This window comes from Telopea speciosissima, chromosome 6 (genome assembly GCF_018873765.1).
Source record: "Telopea speciosissima isolate NSW1024214 ecotype Mountain lineage chromosome 6, Tspe_v1, whole genome shotgun sequence".
NCBI classification, from domain to species: Eukaryota; Viridiplantae; Streptophyta; class Magnoliopsida; order Proteales; family Proteaceae; genus Telopea; species Telopea speciosissima.
In genome coordinates this window covers 64231767-64253330 of record NC_057921.1, presented here as the reverse complement: position 1 = coordinate 64253330, position 21564 = coordinate 64231767, and the positions used below count along the sequence as shown (strand labels likewise).

Sequence of the window (21564 nt, the reverse complement as noted above, 5' to 3'; positions counted from 1 at the left end):
GGATATATGATAGGCCACGTGGGCCAACAAGAAAAGTTTGGTGATATACCCAAATTCTCACCCGAAAAAACCAAACGCTTCAAAATCCTATTGAGGTATGAAAGTTCGTACAACAATTCCACCCCATCAATCAAACGGGCCCTCAAGGATGATATCATTTGGATTGGAATCTTGATGAAAGATAAGATTTCACAATAATACTAAGGTTATGATGAAAGGAAGAATCTTTTCACTACAAATGTGAATTTTTAATTCAATATATATTTAAATCATGGCATGGTAGGATTAGGTGTGATTTAAGTCATGCCATAATAGTGTTTTAGGGGATTGACTAATTAGCAAGTAATCAATCTATCTCACTCTCACTCTCTCCACGTTTTGCACTCACCCTCTCCATCTCTCCCCTTGTGAGTTTGTGAGAAGAGATTAAGGTTTGTGAAACCCTTGTGTAAGAGAGGCCGTTGTAGTGATGGCCGATAGGGGTGCAATTTTGGTACTGTCGACCCGAAGCGCCTTGGCCTGCCTTGAGCCTGAATAGGGCCTGGCCTAAGATACCCTAGTCTTGAGGACCAGTTACGTCTAGAAATTTTGGCCTTGAGTCAGTGTCGGAATGGGCCAAGGTTGAGGCCTAAAGCTGAGCCCGACCCTGTTTTAAGTTATATTATAAAATATATATTGATTTAATATATAAATTATAAACTTTAAACATCACCCAGCATAGGGGCCAACCAATGAGAGCGTGCGTGCTAACATCTCGGGGGTGATCGGTCATTTATCCCCATTATGTCTGGGCATGGCCTGCGCCCCCCCATAAAGAACATTTTCCCTATAATATATTAAATATGAAGATAATAAGAGATATAATATATTTTATATAAAATTGATAGTTTTCTCTCCAACCTAGCCCAGCCCATGCACCTCCCTTCCCACTCCCCATGATCAAGGCCAATCAGGGTCAGCCAAGCTCGACCCTAAGGATGGGTTAGGGTCGGGTCGGGCTTGGGCCTAGCTAAGGGGACTCAGGATTGCACTAGGGTTTTAAAAAGCTCGGCCCAACCTGACCCTGTTGCAACCCTAATGGTTGACATTGATGGGAACAAAAAATTACATGGTAGGAAGAACCGTTAGTGGAAGGGTTAGAAATCAGTGGAGGCCTTGCACTTGTGAGGCTACATGTAACCTTGATCTCCATCTTGTTTGTTAAAAGTTTTGATAGGCCATTCTCACTGGTTGGACGACCTCCATCTCCAATAAGGGGTGCAGGAGGTAACAAAGGCCGGCAACCGACCATTGGGGGAGATAGTAAGGAGGCTCGACAATGCTATGCTCTTTGGATGAAATAACTATAGCAACGCATCTCACTCTCTCCAACTGAAAGCACATCCATTTTGTCATCGTGGAAGGTGGTGGGAGGATAAGTTTTGGAGGTAATTGTACGGATAAAATTGAAAATATAAAAAAGATATCACAAATATAATATATCAAATTTGATGTGCCTTAGGCATACACCAATCGTAATTTACCCCCTTTTTTTTATTGAATTTATTGAAATACCTAAGTTTTCTAATATGCATGTTAAGTTGGAAATGTAATCCATTGATGGGTCACAATATCATTTTTCAATCTAAAATGCCATGTGAGTATCCAAAAAATTAAAAAAATCAAACTTCGATGTCTTAGTTTTAAGATTTGGAAGGACGACTGACGACATATCATGTTTCATTAGGGCAACATATGACTAAGTTCATGCATAATAAAAACTAGGGCAAGAGTTCTTTGTGGGGGGAGTGTGGGTCTCTGTGCATGTGGGCCAACGAGAGTGCGTCTGGAAGCATCATGGAGGTGGGATTTTCGCATTTCATTAGGGTGGGGGTTGATCAGTTCACCCACTTGTCTTTGGGCATGGGCGATAACTCCCCCCAACATGAAACTTTTCTCATAAGAAGGGTGTCAAAATGGAATTGGATCCGTGCGATTATAATTGAAACAAACCAAATTAAGACGGTTCAATTATAATTTCAAGAATGTAAACATAATAAAAATCGCAAACCGTATTGAATAGAACCACATGGGGCCAGATTGAATGCAACACGACGGAAAATAGAGGAAGAATGGTTGAAACCGAACCTAATAGTCGAACTGATTCGAACCAAATTAAAACAATCTGATTACGATTTCAATTAATGTAACACGGTTTGGTTTTGGTTTATATGTTGCCATTACGAACCAAACCGGATGGTCAGAACTCAACCGATTGGCACCCTAAAAACTTCTCCTCAGCCCTAAACTCTCTCCAAAACCCTGAGAACAGAGCAGAGGAAGGATATATAAGTATAACTTATCGTAGACCTCACCTCATTCTCAAAGGTTCGAACTTTCCTTTCTTTTCCCTCTTCCTCAAATCTTTGTTCTGCAACTTCTGCTTATCCACTCGAAGTCGCAGTGATGAGACCGCCAAGGGGTAAACCTATTACATTCAACTGTTTTGTCTCTGTATTACGGTTTATAGAGTGTTCAAAGTAAATCGAGGAAGATAATGTCTAGCTTTTTAACTTTCTGCATTTAAGTAGTAATAATTCGAATCTCACCATTTCCACTGACTTGCAGGCCGAGGTGGGGGTGGATTCAGAGGACGAAGTGATGGAGGACGGGGAAGAGGAAGAGGATTCGGGGGAAGAGGTGGAGACGGCGGTGGTAGAGGCCGTGGCGGCGGCGGCCGCGGTGGTGGCCGTGGTGGTGGAAGGGGCCGTGGTGGTCGCGGTGGTGGAATGAAAGGGGGAAATAGGGTAGTTGTCGAGCCCCACAGACACCAAGGAGTGTTTATTGCTAAGGGGAAAGAAGATGCTCTCGTCACTAAAAACATGGTTCCCGGGGAGGCAGTCTACAATGAGAAGAGGATTTCCGTGCAGGTGATTTTTCTATTTCCTACATGTTTTCAATATTTTATTTAACCGGGTAAAGTAAGGTAATGACTTAGCTGTTCAATATTCAGTTTATATATCCTTAGTGTTTATTTCATGGCAATAAGGGGGGGGGGGGGAGATGGGTATAACTTTCATGGCAAGAAGGTTGGCTGATTATCAGATTTTATCCTGTTGGGTGTTTCGAGGGTTAGTATGTACAACCATAGTGTCTATTGTCGAGCTTTTGTTCGATTAAGCGTTCTAGAAAGCTAAAGTTTCAGCCTTGCAGCATCATCCATATCTGCTACTAAAACTTAGCTTTCTTAATGCACCTTGCTTGAAGTAAATCTGTAGGTTAGTAAATAAACCCGTAAGGCTTTATCACACTTGCTTCATGAGATGGCCATGTATGGTTGTATGGGTTTATTTACTTACCTACAGATTTACTTCAGGCAAGGGAGTTGCTGCCTTTCAATTTCCCACGGACGGTAGTTATGGAAAACAGCATTGTCTGTCATTTGATTTAGTTACAGTTCGCTATTTTTGAACCCTCTTCCTTCAGTGATGTTAGGTAATGGAAAAAGTGAATTTCCTGTGGAAAATTGATTGCTGACTTGACTTATCCGCTTTGTTTTTTCCATTGGTAAATCTTAAATTTCTGGGTTCCCTAGGCAGCCTAATAAATGGAAGCTCTGCAATCTTTTGTGAACTTATTAAAGTTCTTTGATCTATGTTGTTAACAATCCAGATTTGTTACAATTATGAATCTGTGATTTATGGCAGTTAGTCACGTTGCTGCTGTTTGATTTTTCCCTGCATATTTTTTTAACAGTACAAATGCTTCACATGTATATTATCTAGATTTGTCTTGGTTTGCTGTGTTTGATTAGCTTGTCTTATTCTTTGGTTGGGTTTCTAGAACGAAGATGGAACGAAAGTTGAATATAGGATTTGGAACCCCTTCCGCTCGAAGCTGGCAGCTGCCATTCTTGGTGGTGTTGATAATATCTGGATTGTGAGTGCAATCACTTAATGCATACTTTGGTTCTCTGAGTGCAATGTGGAACCTCACTCCCTCTCTTATTATTTTTGTTCTTTTTATTTTGTTGGGCTTCATTTTATTCACAGTTTCAGCTATTCCTTGTGAAGATTTTGCTTTTCATTGTTTGTTTATAATTTCTTATAAAAGGTTCCTGGAGCTCGTGTTCTCTACCTTGGAGCTGCTTCAGGGACAACAGTTTCTCATGTGTCTGACATCGTCGGACCTGTAAGTGAACCTTGTGATTACCATTTAGTTCTTTTATTTGGGAAATTGTTATTGTTGATAACTGCTCTTAATGTGCTTAATGTTTTCTCTTCCCCCCCACATTTCAATTTGTTTTCATTCCATGCTTTATAGACAGGGGTGGTCTATGCGGTGGAATTTTCTCATAGAAGTGGGAGGGACTTAGTTAACATGGCTAAGAAGCGCACAAATGTTATACCCATCATTGAAGATGCTAGACATCCTGCAAAGTACCGTATGTTGGTAGGCATGGTGGATGTTGTATTCTCTGATGTTGCTCAACCTGATCAGGTATGTTTTGATCTTAATGGATGAGAAATTCTTGTCAATACTTCTTATTAAGAATAGTGAATATTTTAGTGTGTGTTCTGTACAATATTTTCTGGTTTTCATTGTTGCTGGAGCAACATATTCCCTGTTTTCTGTTGGTTATTTATGCTGCTGTTCGCATATTCATCCAATTGTATTTTATTTCCATTTTGTTTCCTTTATTTCTTATTATGTTACAGTAATTGGATACCATATATGGATTTTAAATACTATAATAGTAAAGATATGACCTTGCTTCTTGCTCTGTTTTGTTTGTTTTCTCTCTTACCCCTGTTTTATTCTTTCCTGCTGTCTCTGGACTCATCAGGGTCACAGCGCCTCTAGTTTATTTTTCTCTATAGTTTAATCGTTATGTAATATTTTCCTCTCCTTTTTTCCCAGACTATTATCATCGTATATTTTTTTATTTTCATTTTAGACATATGCTTAATTTCTCATACTATTTATTAGTATGGTTTCATGTTATTTATTTTTTCTATGTTAAATATTTTTGTCAAATTTGGACTTATTATTTCATTCTCAACTTTGTTAACCTTCTTAATCATATGGGGAGGTGTATACATGAAGATCAGTGATGTGGGTTGTAGTCTTTGTGGTTCATTTTGATAATGATTTCATATCTTTTTTTTTATCTTTAAAGGTTTTTCTTGCACTGGGATCTTGATGACACAGCTTGTGTTCTGGTTCTTTTGGAATACAATGCTTTGAGATCCCAATGATTGTTATTTCTTTGAAATAATTTACGTGCATTTATTTCACTCAGTTTTTGAGAGCTAGCAGATGATGAGTAACTCGGATTCCCCTTCAAGACCTTGTGTGTGATGTAATCCCGAGCTTCTGATGCAAATGCCTATTATAAATTATAAATATAAATTTTGTTTAATTTTTCTTTTGTATTTACGATATTCTTGTACTGTATTTTTTAATTGTCAAAGCTTGAGTAGTAAATCAGAAGGGACTTTTTGTTCTTTTCCAATTTCCAATTTTTGATCAGCCTCTCTCTGTCTTTTTTGTGTGTAAATGATGTGTATCTATTATAAGGTTCAAATGTAAGCCTGTTTTTTTCTTCATAGGTTCAATTATAGTTCTTCCATCTACTCCTGTTATTGTTGCAGTGGAGAACTTAGAAAGATGTAACTGTCACTATATTCCCTCTTCCCTTATTCCCCTGCATGCCAACCGCAGTGAGTTCTTTTATTGTTGGGGTGAGCTAATTGTCACCCAATACCAGCCTTTTAATTCCTGTTGGATTGCATGGGACATAGTCTTTTTGTTGCCTTGCTTGATTTTGCAGGTATTTAATGCTTTTGTTTCAGCTTGTATTGGCGATTCATTTCCATTCCCATTATATAGACTCCTGGCACCTTGGAGATAGTCAATTATGTGCAACCAATTGGACCTGTCATGTTTTATACCGCTCTGAGTCTATCTGATGACATTTATTTATTTATTTTGGCAGGCAAGGATTTTATCTCTGAATGCTTCGTATTTCCTGAAAAATGGAGGACATTTTATTATATCGATTAAGGTTTGTTCATTGAAATTATTTCTATGTTTTTGAATTTGAGAAAAAGAACTGCATGGGGAGAGCCTTTTCGTTGTGCCCAGACATGGGGCCGAAATGACCACCCTACCCCCATGAACGGTGGAAATGCCGTCACCCATGATTCTTCCGCATGCGGAGGAGCCACGTTCCTCCACAAGAAACACTTCTCCTTTTTATTTATTTCAGGCATAGTATGCTTCAATTTTTACTAAATGGACTTGGTTGTTGGATGCTTTTTCTCCAACATTGGTGAAGTCATCTGAAATCAGATGTGAGGTTTCTGCTAATGCATCCATAGTTTGTCATAAAATTACATATTGTAGTTCTTTGTTTTCAGGCAAACTGCATAGATTCTACTGTTCCTGCTGAAGCGGTGTTTGCTCAAGAAGTGAAGAAATTGCAGGAGAATCAGTTCAAACCATCCGAACAGGTTACACTTGAGCCATTCGAGCGAGATCATGCTTGTGTGGTTGGTGGATACAGGATGCCTAAGAAACAGAAAGTTGTGTCGTAGAATTCGGCATTGATGACCACTTGTAATTTTGGTAGAGAATATTTTTCTTTGCCATTGTTTTTTTAGTTCGAATTGGAATGCCAGAGACATAATTGAAGAAACAATGTTGTTTTACTTTATGATAATTCTATGCTGTTAGTTTGAAGCAGTAGTAATTTTGCCATGAGATTTCAATTTGTTGCTACTTGCAACCCCATCATTATCTTCTTAATGGTAAATGCTTCTTACACTGCATTGTGCCTTCATAATCCCAGATAAAACTATTTGGGGTGTTTATCTGATTAATGGGAAGGCATTATTAACTATAGAAGTATAACTGACAACACCTTTTCAACATTCGGAGTTGTTTCATTAGTAGGTACATGAATTCTGTTCTTGGATGATCTGTCCATCATGGACTAGTTAAGCCATGTGGGAGATTGATTTGGCATGTCTGACATTGACAGAATGATTTGGATGGATCACTTGTTAAATCTCAGACCCAAATTCAATCATAAAGGTCTTAGCTGTGTTAAATTATTGTGGATTTTTCAGATCATAGGATTGTCCAAGAGACTGAATCTCAAGTAGCTCTTCCAGGAAATCTCTCTCCAGTGCAGAGGTAAGCAAACTTATTCCTGTGTGAACCTTTCTTGCTGGTCGTGTAATTGCTGCATCACAGGAAATTGCCTTTCATTTGGATGATCTCTTGGTTTGGCTTGAAGGATTACAGGGAATTTGGATTTGCTGACATGCTTTACTATGTTTACGTTGTCTTGTGATCAAACCTATGTATTGCCTTGTGTTAGCTAGTGATGGATAACACTTCACTATGCCTAGTGACACTAAGCTTTGTGACACAATAATGGTTGATAAAAGGTTAACGGCAACGGCCAACCTCTGTCCCCGATCGCAATATCACTTGATTATGGAGAAATATTACCTAATGTGGTCTTGCGTATGCAAGTCTTTCAGGGTTTAGTAACCGACTCAATATAATTTTTCAATCTTAAATGCCAAATTAGTATCAAAAAGATTTAAAAGACTTATGCGTGTGAGCTCCAATGGGAGCGTGCAGAAGCATCAATAGGGATGTCATTTCCCATTTCATGGAGTGTTGTCTGGGTGCAATGTGTACGCTCTAGGACATAGTTCTTTTTTTAGAACTTGAATTTTAAGTATCCTTCATACAATGAACAATGGAGTGAAATGCTTCAATATTTTTTGTTTTCTACTAAATGTTGTTTTCACTTAGGGCATTAATTACAAGATGGGTTTTCTACCCGGCAAAAAAAAAAGGATGAGTAATTTTTATTTGGGAAGCAGTTTTTTGTATGGGAGTGTGGCCTACGCCAGCACTCCCATGTGTCTATCTCTCTCCCCCTTAAAATAAGGAAGCAGAAGTGTCTTTTCACATGGGGAGGAGTGAGATAGACTCATGAAAGTGGTGGTGGAGGCCACATTCTCGGATAGAACTTTTTCCCTTTTTATTTTTTATGAAAGTGTAATCACACAAACCATACATTAATCCCAAACGGTTAACTAACTTTTAGGCAGCGTTTGGTAAATGTCTGAACAGCGTTCAGAACAGGTTTTTCGTTCTTTAAGAACAAAAAAACGTGAAATTGCGTTTGGCTTGACGGTTCGTTTTTTTGTTCTTTAAGAACAAATCGGAGGAATCTTTGAGGTAAAGAACGAGAACGACTAGACGAAGGCAAAAATCGACCAAAACCCGTGAAAACCCGTGAAGGTCTTGGTTTGGAGATACAACCTTGCGATCAAATGTTGGGAAGAGAAGGAGAAGAGAAGAAGCAGAGGAGGAGACCTCTACCTGCAATCCGGCCTTCAAGGTAAGAACAACAAACTACGATCTCATCTCTTTCTGGCTCTCTTTCCCTCTCTCTCTCTCGCGCTCTATCTCGTTGTTTCATTCTCTCTCTCTCTCTCGCCCTCTCACTCTCTTTGTCTTGTTCTCTCTCTCTACCCTGTTGTAGATCCTCTAGTGTTAGGTTGAAGAAGTCGGATGAAAAGGTATGGATTTCAGAAGAAATTGAGCAATTTTAGGGCTTTTGGATAATGTAGCATTCTCTCAGTGTAATGTATTGATTTAGAAATTCTTCATGTTTAAAATTTCTAGGGTTCTTTATTGAGTAGATAATCTGTGCCTCAATATGTAATCAGTGCTTCAAATTTTTTTAGGGTTCTTTCTCTATTTCACTATTTAATAAAACCCTTGAGATGTTTTGTGTCCTAGATGGGTTGTGATTCTTTGTAGGTGGATGTGTGATAGAGAAAGATAACTGAATTAGGTTTTGAATATGTCGAAAACTTAAAAGTCATACGGAATATCCATCTCACAGGAATATCCCAGTTTCCTGCTGAATACGATGGATGAAATTCATTTTGCAGGAATATCTCCTAACACTACTAAATAGGACGGGTGAAAAGCTGCTATGGTTCAACCAAGAAAACAGAAAAAAGAAAATCTGCTATGGGAAACAGTACCTCCATGTAAAGTACAAGTAGCAGCAAATGGACAAGATAAGCTAAAGTTCTTAGCAGTCCAAATTGAGTGTAAATTGTAAAACACACAAAATGCAAGTTTTGTTAGTATGTCTTGGAAAGTGTCTGTAAAACCAGTAATTTTAAGCAAGTCTTATCAGGTACTGTTTATTCTAAATTTTGTTGATCTCATCTAGTATCATTCTATTGAATGGGTACCACCAAGCCTGCTGCACACTTGACAATTATATACGTTTATATACATGAAAAATTATATAGGAACTTTCCTCTTTTTTAAACAAAATAGTGAAATGATTCAAGTCCACATTATAAGCTTGGTAATCGTTGGATGTTCATGTCTCCCATTCTCCCCACTATTTTGCTTAAGCTTTGAGGGCTTCTAGTACTAGTGTGAATAGGGTTTTGTGGTTACAAAGCCCCCTTAGATACATGCTAGTAGGCAATTAATTTTAACTCCCTTAATACTTGTCATTGACACAAACAGGCTATGCCCTGTTTTTTTAAGACAATCTTTTTTTTCCATTTCTAGAGGATCGGCCTGTAGTGGTACAGAAGCAATCCCCAATACCCATTTATTGGCTGCCAAATGGGGCTTCATAAGGCTGCCATGTGGGCTGTTGAGTCCCTTCCAAGTTATGTTTCAAAGTGTTGTTGCAATAGTAGCACAAAGTGGAGGGAAATGATGAGGAAGAAATCCATTAGACTGTGATGGGGTGAAAGGTGCACTCACTCTATGTGGAGTGTCTGAACTATGAAGTCCCAGGTAAATTTTCAAAGGGAATATGGGAATCTGGAGTTTCATCTCTTTTCCTTCTCTTTTTCTAGTTATGCCGGTCTTTTTATTTTCTCCCTTCCTAGTCTCTCTACCCTAACTATATATGATAATAGATCTATCAAGGGTCTTTCCCTTTGAACAATTGTTGCCTTCAAACCTACATAGCTTTGGGGAAGATATGGAAGATGAGATCTCTGTTCCTTCTTGTGAATGGATGTATTCATAACTTCCCTCCTGAATTATCATTTTCCTTTGTTTTTTTTTTTTCAAGTTAGATGCATTCATGTTGACTCTATTTATTTCCCATTTTGATGAGATCATAACTCACTTGCTGAATTTCTATTTAGAAATCTTGCTTATTAATTTTCTCATGCAAATATTCATTTCAATGCGACTCTCTTGCTGTATTCCTATTTTAGACCTTTGCTCATTTCATTCATCACGTGAAGATTCATGCTAATGTGACTTTTTTTTGTTGTATTTCTGTTTTTGGATCTCTACTTAATGTGTCTTTAGCTCAAATTGGTAAAGCACTTGGAACATGAGCATGTTCCAAGGGGATGGTGGTTCGAATCCACCAAGGCCCAATTTTTATTCAACTATTCATAGCATTGTCAATTATGACACTAATCCACACAAGAACACAATTTTAATGGCAGTTTCTGAATTTGGCATATTTTTATAATTACTTTGGTTATGTTAATGAGATATTTTAATATGCTAAGGTTGGTAAGAGAGAAATGAATTTTACAAGTAATTTGTGGTGTAATTTAGAAGGAAATGGCAGTATTGTAATTAACATCAAATAGGGAAGAACAGGTTTTACAAACACCATTTTCGTTCTGAACGGCGTTCTTGAGACCGTTACCAAACAGTCATTTTTTGTCTCAGAACGCCGTTCTAAACAAAGAACGCAAAAGAACGTTCTAAACAAAAAACGCCCGTTTTTTGTTCAGACATTTACCTAACGTAGCCTTAGGACCGTGAAAATAGATGGGTAATTATATAACACATACCCTAAAACCTTTTTCTTTCTGGCTTTGGCTCAACTTCCAACTTCGCCTCCCTTCTGGCTCTATCCCCTCTTTCCATTCTCTTTTGGTTGTAATGGAACAACAACGACATCTTCTCATCTCTTGCTCGGTCTTCCCCACTCCCAAGTCCAAACAACAACGATAGGGATCCTCTCCAATAAGTGAGGATGTCAACGGATATTTGAAAATTTGTATTCGATCCGTAATCGTATTTGTTTAGAAGAATCCGTATCCGTCCTCAAATTAATAAGACGCGGCCTTCTGGCTGGTCTTTCAATGAAAACATACTCGAATCCAGCAAAATGATTAAGTTCGTTTCAAAATGAAAGAGAGGGTAAATGCAGAGTTTACCACGAGAAACAGAGATGGATCCTTCCAATGTTCCAGAAACGAGAGAGAGAGAGAGAGAATTTGATCGAAAATGGAGAAAAATAGGTAGGTAAGAGAATCCTCGTAGTTACAACCATATGCATTGATAGAAATGCCACTTTACATTGTTCATCATAGGATTCTATTAAAAATAAACAAAATGTCTATATTGCCCCATCAGATAGATCTTTCAATGTCCTGCTCTTCACATATTGGTCTTTTCACTTTACCGTTTTGTTAATTTTGCAAATGTAACGCACCCTTGTCACATGACAAACAATCCTTTAAAAAAAATAGGGGGAAAGGTTTTGTACCGTGTACGAAACCTTTCCCCTTTTTTTGTTTTTGGCTAAAAGTTTAATGCATGGTCGTGTATAAAAAGAATCTTTTACACTGATTTTTAGTAACTTAAAGTGTTTTAATCTGAACCATCCAAGAATAAAGTAATTGTAGATAACTCCTATACAGTTACGGTTACCTTTCAATACTTTTTCAAATACTTGTAAAAGACTTTTGTATTTATCAATAATGATTAAAAAAATACAATAATCTAAAAAAAAAAAATCGAAACAACTTCCTTCTTCCTTTGTTTCGTTCTCTGCAACTATTTTGGCTTTCCTTTTTCAAATATGTTGTCTCTTCAAACAACTTCCTTTTGTTTCTTCTGCAACTCCTTTTTTCAAATACGTGGAAGATGCAAGCTAAGAAGGTGAGGAAGGTTGAAGCAGCGGAACCCACACACAAAGAAGAACCAGCAGGGTTTGACAATGCCCACCACGTTGACGAACCCCATGGCCGTTGCTGTTGTTTCTGATGTTTGATGCTCTTCGGGAATAGCTTTCGTCGCCGATGCTGACCCTGTTGATTGCGTTGAAGCGAGGAAACTTGTGGCAGGAAGAGGGAGAATCAATGGGAAAGGATAAATCACAGAGAGGTTTGCCTCTCCCCCAACCCCTCCCATTTTCCACTGCCTATTGATCTTAAAAGAGGGGCGGCCGTCATTGTGGAGGTGAGAGAGAAAAGATGGATTGAGTGGAGAGGATTCACAAAAAAAAAAAAAAAAAAAAAGGGGAAAATCGGATATAAGAAGAGAAAAAAAATAACGGAGTGAGAGAGAAAAATGAAAAAACAGAGAGAGTTTGGTCTGAGACAGTTCATCGCAGGCCCTTTTTGAGCCGAGGAAGAACCAAGCTTGTTGCTGCTGCCGCTGACGCTGACCAGTGCTGCTGCCTCCTTTTCATCCTCTCTTATTTTTCCTTTTGAACTAAACCCCACAAATCTCTTCTTGTTCTTCTTCCATTCAACTGAAACCCACCTTCCATTAGTCTATCATCAAAACCATCCATTAATCCCACTTCTACCATTTTTGTTTTACCCCACCAACATCAATCATCGATCCATTTCCCCATTCATTTTCTAATCTTCTTTCATCTTTCCTATCTTCTAAAATCCCAACCCAAATCCATCGAGCCACTTTCTCTTCCATTTCTGTATTTGATTTCTTGTCTTTGGAATTCAAAATACCCCCACTTCTCCACTTCCATTTCCGGTTCTTGTCATTCCATTTGGGAGGTATCTTCAACATTTGTGAAAAAGGCAATGGAGCAGTTCGTGAAGTTTGTTGTTGTTTAAGCGGTTCTGCTAGCTTCACTTGAAGTCTCAGTTTCCATTTTTGTTTGGTTTTTATTTGTTCAAATCAGTTTGTAATAATCCTTTCTCTGTTTTGATTCCCTGGCTTGTAATAAATCCCTATACCCTGCTTCGAAAGTTCATTAATCGATTGCATCGTGGAGCTACAAGTACCTTTCATGTGGTCGATTGAGAGTTGAGATGGAAATGAAAGAAACCGGTGTTTGAAGAAGTGTTGCAGGCCAAAAATAAAGTATTTGAAAAAAAAAGAGTTGTAGAGAGCAAAACAACTTTCCCGCTTTTTTTTTCTCTAATCGTTCGAGTTCTCTTATTTTTTTATTTATTGTTGATATATACAAACGTATTTGAAAGAGTAACCGTATAGGAAAAGCATATATCATTACTTTATTCTTGGACGGTTCAGATTAAAACAATTCAATTTGACGGTTACTAAAATCTAGTGTAAAAGATTCTTCTTATACACGACCGTGCATGAAAACCGCCTCCTAAAAAAATAGTCAACCCATATATTTATCTTGTAATTCTTTTTTAATTCTCGAACATGTAAAGAAATTCTTCTTATTCTTGATCACTGTTGTGTGTAGCGTGAGATACAGTAGCGGCCATGTATGCATAATGAGACCCATTGTGCACATATGGCCGCTGCTGCGTCGGACGATGCGCACAGCAGCGGATAAAAATTTCCTATCAAGATTGCATAAAACATTGTCCGGAGGTTTAAAAAAATCCGGTTTAGTCAACTACCTTTCGGATGGCCTATAGTGGGTTTTCAAGACTGCATAAAGCATTTTTCGGAGGTTGAGATAACTAGCTTTTGGATCCCCTACAGAACTGCATGAAAAATTTTCCGGAGGTTTACACAATTACACCTCTACCTTTTTGGTCGTTATTTCACTCCCCTATCGATCAGAGGAACCGGAGCACCTGACCGGACAGGGAGTTAGAGAAGATAACGATTCGTCTCTCTTCGCCTTCTGTGTAGTCGGACGACTCGGACCTAGCTCTCGTCTCCCAAGTCCTACGCTACCTCACAGAGAATGGCGTGGGAGGTGCATGTGAGAGTCTTCTCTGCAAAGGAGCTCAACGACGTCAATAGGCAGAAGCAGGGCTCCTTTTGGGCTAAAACCGTCTGCTGGGTGGATCAAAAGTCCAGAGTCACCACCAGAATCGCAGCCAGTGGACACCACACCAGTATCCGGTGGGACGAGACACTTGTCATCCCTGTTCGCTCCCCTCTCGACGAGTCCACCACCCTCTTCGTCCACATCGTCGTCGATCCTAATTCATCCGGCGAAATCAATCCCTCGATCGGTTTCGCAAAGCTTCCACTCGAGGAGATCCTCGATGCCGTAGGTTATGGAACGTACCACTTTCGCACCCTGCAGCTCATCGGGTCATCAGGTGCTAAAAATTCTCCGCAGGGGAAACTTGACGTCTCTATTGCCATTTGCTAGTCTTGCTATAGTTGGGAGGACCGGTACCATGATGCATTTCGTGTTCGTTCCAATGAGCTGCTTGCTACCCCACAGGAGCAGTCCCATGCGTCGGCAAAGTACTCGTCCAACAACTCTGCGCCCTCCGCGGGGCAACCTGGAACTGCATATGCGGGTGGTGGGGTGGAGAATGTTAGTCAGAATGAGAAGAAGAGGAAGTGGTTGGCTGCAGTTGCTATTGCACTACTAGTTGTGTGCCTGGGTAAGTCACTTCATCCCAAGTCTAAATAAATTATAGAAACTGTTCCAATTCTCTGCTTATCTTTTTTACTTCTGGTCTTTCTAAATTATAGAAACTGTTTGTTCCCAAGTCGATCACTAATCTCTCTCTCTCTGTAGTCTGGGTTCTCTTCTCTTACGTCGCAGCGCAGCAGCAGAAGATGGCTGTCGGTTTTGGACAGCCCCTCCAACTCACTCTGCAGCTCAGCCACCCATCATCAGGCGACGTTACTATTGTCGTCGGTGGTGCTCGCTATTGTGCGTTGGAACCCTACCGTGATGCACACTATGCGGTAAGAGGGTATCCGGCCTACGGCCATCCTGCAGGAACTGGAAATGCGGTGAATGTGGTTAATAGTCAGAAGGAGAAGAAGATTACGATCCACTTTGATGGGTGGTGGATAGCCGTAATTGTGATTGTAGCGATGTTGATTTATCCGGTGTTATCGAAACGGATTTTGTCCGGTGGTGACGACTTCTAAACTTGCGGGCGGATTTTTATCATCCATACCATCATGGCGCATCCTTCACCTTCATGGGTTGAGTTGTTGCAGATTAGGAACGTTGATGCAAAATTTTTATGTAGAGTGAAATTTATTTTTCGGGGGAAATAATACTGGGCTTTGTTTGGTTGCAAGGGGTATGTAAAGGGTATGTAAATATTTTATGTAAAATGAAATTTATTTGTGAGGGGAAATAATTCTAGGCTTTGTTTGGTTGCAAAGGGTATATTAATTTTTGATGTAAAGTGAAATTTATTTTCAAGGAAAATAATTTTAAGTGTTTGGTTGTAAGGGGATTATTTTTACTTGCTCCCTTCAATGCTCCTCTTCAGTAACCTTGCTATCTCCAATAGAAACTTGTAGATATCTTCAGTTAATTTTTCAATCTTTCAATTTGAATAAGTTTGTTTCCCATCTGGTGTCTATTGGGATAGTGGTTAAATTTGATGGTGAACATTTAGCAACTAATACATGTATTATGTTTTGGGATTTCAACTTTTTCTTGTATCCCAACTAGTTTCGTTACGAATCAATGACATCTTTAGCTCATTTTTCATTTGGCATTGGTCATTAAGATATGCACTCATCTTTTGAATTTAAAAAATTTAGTGTATGTTTATTATTATTTTTTAAATAAATTATTAAGAAAGAATCTTAATAAGTGCAAATTAGTGAAGTAGGTTGGATTATAAATTTTTACAAAATTTACATTGATTTTATATCGATTTTACATCAATTTTACAACCAATCAAACAACTTAGATAAATATATTTTACTTCACCTTTGTTACAATCAAACGACTTAAAAGGAAGAAAAAAAATTCCCTTTACTTCCCTATCCCATTTCCATTGCAGTCAAACGCAGCCTTAGTTCATATGTTGTGAAAGTATTTTTCTATTATTTTTAGGGTAAATTACATATGCCTCCCTGTACTTTGCCCTAATTACACGTTCCTCCCCTTGATTTTCCACCTTACATTTTGACCGCTTATGGTGATTGTTAGTTTGCAAGTTAATGATTTGAAAAGACAATATTACCCTTGTTCTAAAACACCACAAGTTGAATTACAATGACACCCTTTTCATCATCTGAAGGTTGGGATTCTGTATTTAAATTTTCTTTTTGTTTTATTTGTTTATCGGGTTTTGAATTTTTATCTGTCAATAGATGAGATAAGATGAAAGATCGATTATTTTCTTTCTGCTTCTTATTTCGACAGTGCTTTTATGTCTTTCCTTCTTGAATTCTAACGAGGCATTTTCGCTGTTTGATTCCCTTCTCACCCAAAATAGCACCAAAGATTCACTTCCACCAACATAATTGGTAGTTTTTTTATCACTCTTTTCAATGGAATTTTTGTTTCCTTTACTGCTGGTAATTCATAAATCCAGGCTTTTTCAAGGTGTCGAAATCACACACAAAGAGAGCATACCTTGTGCAGAGAACCGTATGGAATGAAGAGAAGTTGGTGAAATTGAGGCTGAAGGTGGGAATGGGTTTCGATAGCGAGAAGAAGAAGAAGTAACTCCATTCTCTCTCTCTCTCTCCTGCGTTAACAAGCCACAAATACAAAAATGGGGGCTGGCTGCCCTGAAACTTAAAACTAGAAACTGAATCCTATAATACAAGAATGGAGAAGGGCTTCTAATAATTGTAAAAGAAAAAAAAGAACCGGTTTGGGAAGGAATCTTTTAGAACCGAAACAATCGAATGCAATGTCCGTGAGCATAACTACTCGGCCTGTAGGGGTATCGTTGCGATCACAAGGTTGAGGTTGAAGATGAAGTTGGGAGAGGAGAAGGGCAAATTTTTCCTTCTTATTTTGGTTTTATCAAAGGGTAAATGGGTCATCTCACAATGACCAGGGTTAGTTGGGCATTATAAAAATCTAATTATGCCATTCGCTTACGACGGATGCTAACGAGGAGGAATTAGTAACTTTTGAAAACTATAGGGAATCGTATGCAAGGTGGGAAAATCAAGGACAATGTAATTAGGACAAAGGGAGGCATATGTAATTTACCTATTTTTATTATCATTATGCTTCTTAATATATTAGAGCCTGTGGGGTATATTTGGTATGATCTGTATTTATATTTTTGTGACGAATTTCTATTTTTTCAAGTGTTTGGTATAATGTATAATATTTAAAAATTAAAAAAAATTAAAAATAACAAATAGTTCTTGAGCTGTTTGTGATTTATGGCCACAAATCATTTATTATGATTTATACATTTATCGGGAATTTCAAACTCTCAAACCTGTGTCTCTCTCTCGCGTTCTCGCTCTTGATTGCTCATGTGAAGGTGAAAACCTTCTGGCTCCGTCGATCTCACGAGTTCCATTCGTCTTCCTCGATTGAATCTCCTTCACCTGTTCTTCGTCGATGCCATCATTCGTTCGTTCCTTGACAACCCAACTCTTTCTTCTGGAGCTGCCACGGATTTGCCCGGTGAGGTCTGTTGTGTCTTCTCCGCCTGCTTCATAGTCGTTTGCACCTAGACTTTCCGGTGAATGAAGAGAACAGTTTTGGTTCTGCAACTTTCCGTCTCTCGGTGGCGACCATACGACCCAAAGCCATTAATGCTAAGTTCTTCAAGAGAGAAGGAACTGAGAACTGCTATCTTATCCTTCTCCGCTTGACGGCAAAAAAAAAAAAAGGGGATGAAGAATTAGGGCTTTGCGCTTTGCCATCTGTTCCAGTCGTAGATTGCTGGTAAGAGAACTGATATCCGGCCTCTCTTCAATTTCTAAAATTTTAGTTGTTGCTTTGGATCCTGTGGTAATTTTATTGAATTCTCTGTTGTACTTTCTGGGAGTGTTTGAAAACGTTTTTCTTGCATCTCTTTGTTTGGCTGTTGTGAGAATTGGTATCCTAACCAAAACAATATGAGATTAACTAACCCAGACAATTCTGATCTATGCCTGCAAAGGATCAGAACAAAAAATGTTCTCTTCTAACTCTCTTCTAAATCTAGGTATGTAGTGAATGAAGGTTTGAGAGATTCAAAAGAAGAGAAGCTGTTCTGTTCCTGCTCTTGCTCCTCCACTCATCATCAAGGTCTTTTCGCCCTTTTTCATCATTGCCCCCCAGATCCTTGTCCAGAGAGACAACATGTAAAACTGATATAAAACCATTTTGCTCTGTTTCTTGAGTTTGAGAATATGGGTGAGGAACTGAGAATTATGAGATGGGAGAGGAAGAGGAGAGGAGGAGAGAGAAAATTTGAGATGGAGAACCACAAAAACCTACCAAACAGAAGGGAAGGGAAGGAAATATTTTTAAGTGGTTGAGGAAAACGAAAGAGGTCAAATCACTGTGGGTTGGAGAGCTGAATGGGTTTGCTTTGTTTGTTTGTTTCTATTTGGTTATCTACTTCCACTCCTGTTTCCTATAGTTCCAGACCAAACATTCCATCTCAATAATGAGCTTCAACCAGTGCTTTCAATGTCCCTCAAATTCTTATCCAATCAAAAGTTGAAAATTGCAGGAAAAATCATGATAGTGAAATGAAGTAACCTTCCTTATGATAGTGAAATGAGTTAACCTTTCTTATGTTCAGAAATGGGTGCCATTATACATAGAAATAGGCTGAAGTTAAAGTTACCTTAAATGGTGAGGTTGAAGTTGTTGATGATCTGATTTGTGGCAGAGCAAGTAGTCTTCTTGTAGGTGAAGAACCGCTTCTCAATGTTTTTCTTTTCATATGTAACAACAGTGGAGATGATGACAGGGTCCTTCATGAGCTCCATTAAAATGGGGCACCTGAAATATCGAGGAATCTCCATTGAAGGATTTGGTTTCTTATCTTTTTCCATTGTATTTGAAGAAAGAAAGAGGGAAAGACATGAATAGGGAAGAGTAATAACTTATTATAAATTGATGGATGGGGGAAGTGGTAGTCGTTGCACTGTTGCACCGATTGTAGAGGCCAGAATTGGCTTTATTCTCGTTTCTGCAGTTCCCTCAGAGAGCTACTTTTTCGCAAAAACTTGGGCAAAGATCTTGTTTCTCTTTACCACTCCCTTTGTTAATTAAGAACTTTGATCTTATTATGTAGTCATAAACTGATTTCTGTCACAATGTAGTTTTTTATGCTGTGATTGGAGTTTCTTGATGATGTGATTGGGGTTTCTTTTAAATCCTTGCATTTTATTCTGTGTTTGATCTATCAATTGCTAGTCTTAAACCTACGTAGCCAGCCCCAAGTTTCACAATCATAAACTGTTATACCTGGCCCTGTCAGCAGCCTGATTAATCCTAAATTCTGATTTTGGGAACTTGGTGGTCAAGAACTGTCGTTCAGCCTTTTAAGAATCTTCCCGTGTTACATATCAAACTGTGGAAAATTGTTTTGGCTTTATTTTTTTTGTTCCATTTTGGTGGTAGCAGGATGAGGTATTTGATGAGGAGTGAGCTGTCTAAGAGGGAGGTAGCATCCATGACCCGTAGATTCTCTCCACTACTGAGCTACTGCATTGAGGAGGTGTTGAGACCAAAGCTTGAATTTCTTGTGAACACTATGGAGAAGCCTGTTAGGGATGTGGTGGAATACCCTAGGTACTTCAGCTACTCCTTGGATAAGTAGATAAAAACCCAGGTTTTGGGTGCTCAAGAGCAGGAATGTAGACTGTAGTTTGAAAGAAATGTTGTGGAAGAATGATGAGGACTTTGCAACGGATTACATGGGTATTGGAAGGATGCTTGTCCCTCCTCCCTCTTCTCATGAATGACAGTAGGGTGAGAGTGAATGGGAAGGGGGTGTTTGAATTTATATCTGTGACTATCAAGTATCTTGTAATGAAATTATGTATCATACGGGGGTTTAAGTTAAATATCTTCTTAGGGGTTGTTTCAATTTATATTTGTGGCTGTTATGTATCTTTAATGAAATTATGTATCATAAAGGGGTATTGATGATAAAAAAAAATGTTAAACCCATTTCAAGTTTTGCAGACATGTGACAAATAAAGTTATAGTTTTTCTTTTCCAGCTGTGATGTGTATGATTGCTCACAAATCCATATAATTTGCCATAAGGTTTTCATTGTACTGACAAAGTTATTTCTCTTTGTACTCCATGATATGTGCTTGTAAAAGGCCCAAGAGAAGTGGGAGTAGGGTTGGGGGATGAGGATGACTAATAATCTTTTGTTCAAATATTTTATAGAGTCTAATAAAAGGTTTAGGGTTATATAATATATGAGAGAGGGTTCCTTGAAAGGTAGTGAAACCCTTGTATTAGTGAAACGCTTGTATTAGTGCGGGGGCAAATGGGAGTGCTCGCAAAAGCATCAACAGGGTGGATTTTCACCTTTCATGGGGGGTGGGGTGGCAATTTTGTTCTCATGTGTGTCTGGGCGCAAGGGCCACGCTACCTTTTAAATTTCTTTTTCCCATAATATATTATGTACATAGCCATACGGCCCATACCAGTTCTTTTTCCCATAATATATTATGCACATAGACATACCAAACCTATTTCTAATTATATAACAAATTATACAAATAATAACCAAATGATTATAATTTGTAGATCATAATTTATTGTCATAAATGATTTCTCAAAATTAGGTAATAAATACAAACACAAATCATACCAAAGAGACCCTAAGATAATTTGATTCTTTTTCTACATTTTTTTATTGATTTATATATATAGTCTTATGTATTGTGATATTTGGAATAACATAGTATAACCATGCATTGTTATATTAAAAAAATCTCTTATTATTTCAATTAAGGTCCCGTTTGTTTGACGGGAGGATAGGATGAGAATGTTGTGGGATTAGATCACACACTGTAGTGGGTTGGGAAACAAAGGTAGCATTTTTTATTTTTCCCATGAACAATAATCAAAGATCTTTGTTTTTTTGTGAGACTTACGATAATATATGAGTGAGATTTTCAAATGCCTCAGCAACAAATAAAACATTTAATGTTGTTTCTTAAGTTTTTGTAAATTCTTCATTTCAAGTTAAACAACACACGATTAGAATGGTATTTTGAAATACCACATCAACACTTTCCTACCTTACCTAAGTCCAGTAAAAAAATCCGGGCCTTAAAAGATGACATAGATGCTGGAGGAAAATTTTCGTTTTTCCTTTCACCATAGGAGAGAAAAAATCCTTTCACCTCTGCATGTTAAGGTTAGTAAAAAAACCGTTTATATTTTAACGATTGAAGATGGACGGTTGTCATTAGTCATTACCATAGGATCCAAATGTGGACCCCATACATGACTCGACACCAGTAGAGTTGTTGTGCAGTGTATCTGTCTTATCCTACATTGAGAATACACGTGTGACACTTTAGCGCAGATACTGGCCCACAATCATGACCCCGCAAAAGCTCTCTCGCCCTGACAAACTGTACCAAATCTGTATGGTAATGCCACGTGTCCATCCAAGGGAGAGGACGGTTAACTATTCTCCATCC

At 38.4% G+C, this 21564-nt stretch overlaps 1 protein-coding gene and 1 non-coding gene across 2 annotated transcripts; both read left to right on the top strand.

Moving 5' to 3' along the window:
- Nucleotides 1–2410: 2410 nt before the first annotated feature.
- Nucleotides 2411–6695, top strand: LOC122663870 (rRNA 2'-O-methyltransferase fibrillarin 2-like). Its single transcript, XM_043859533.1, has 7 exons — nucleotides 2411–2461; nucleotides 2608–2909; nucleotides 3823–3918; nucleotides 4093–4170; nucleotides 4303–4479; nucleotides 5978–6046; nucleotides 6402–6695. Exons 1-7 carry the CDS (start codon nucleotides 2446–2448, stop codon nucleotides 6576–6578), a joined length of 915 nt encoding a protein of 304 aa, XP_043715468.1. The 5' UTR covers nucleotides 2411–2445; the 3' UTR covers nucleotides 6579–6695.
- Nucleotides 5293–5363, top strand: LOC122666429. Its single transcript, XR_006333619.1, has one exon. It is a non-coding gene; the product is annotated as a small nucleolar RNA snoR60 (small nucleolar RNA).
- Nucleotides 6696–21564: the final 14869 nt, after the last annotated feature.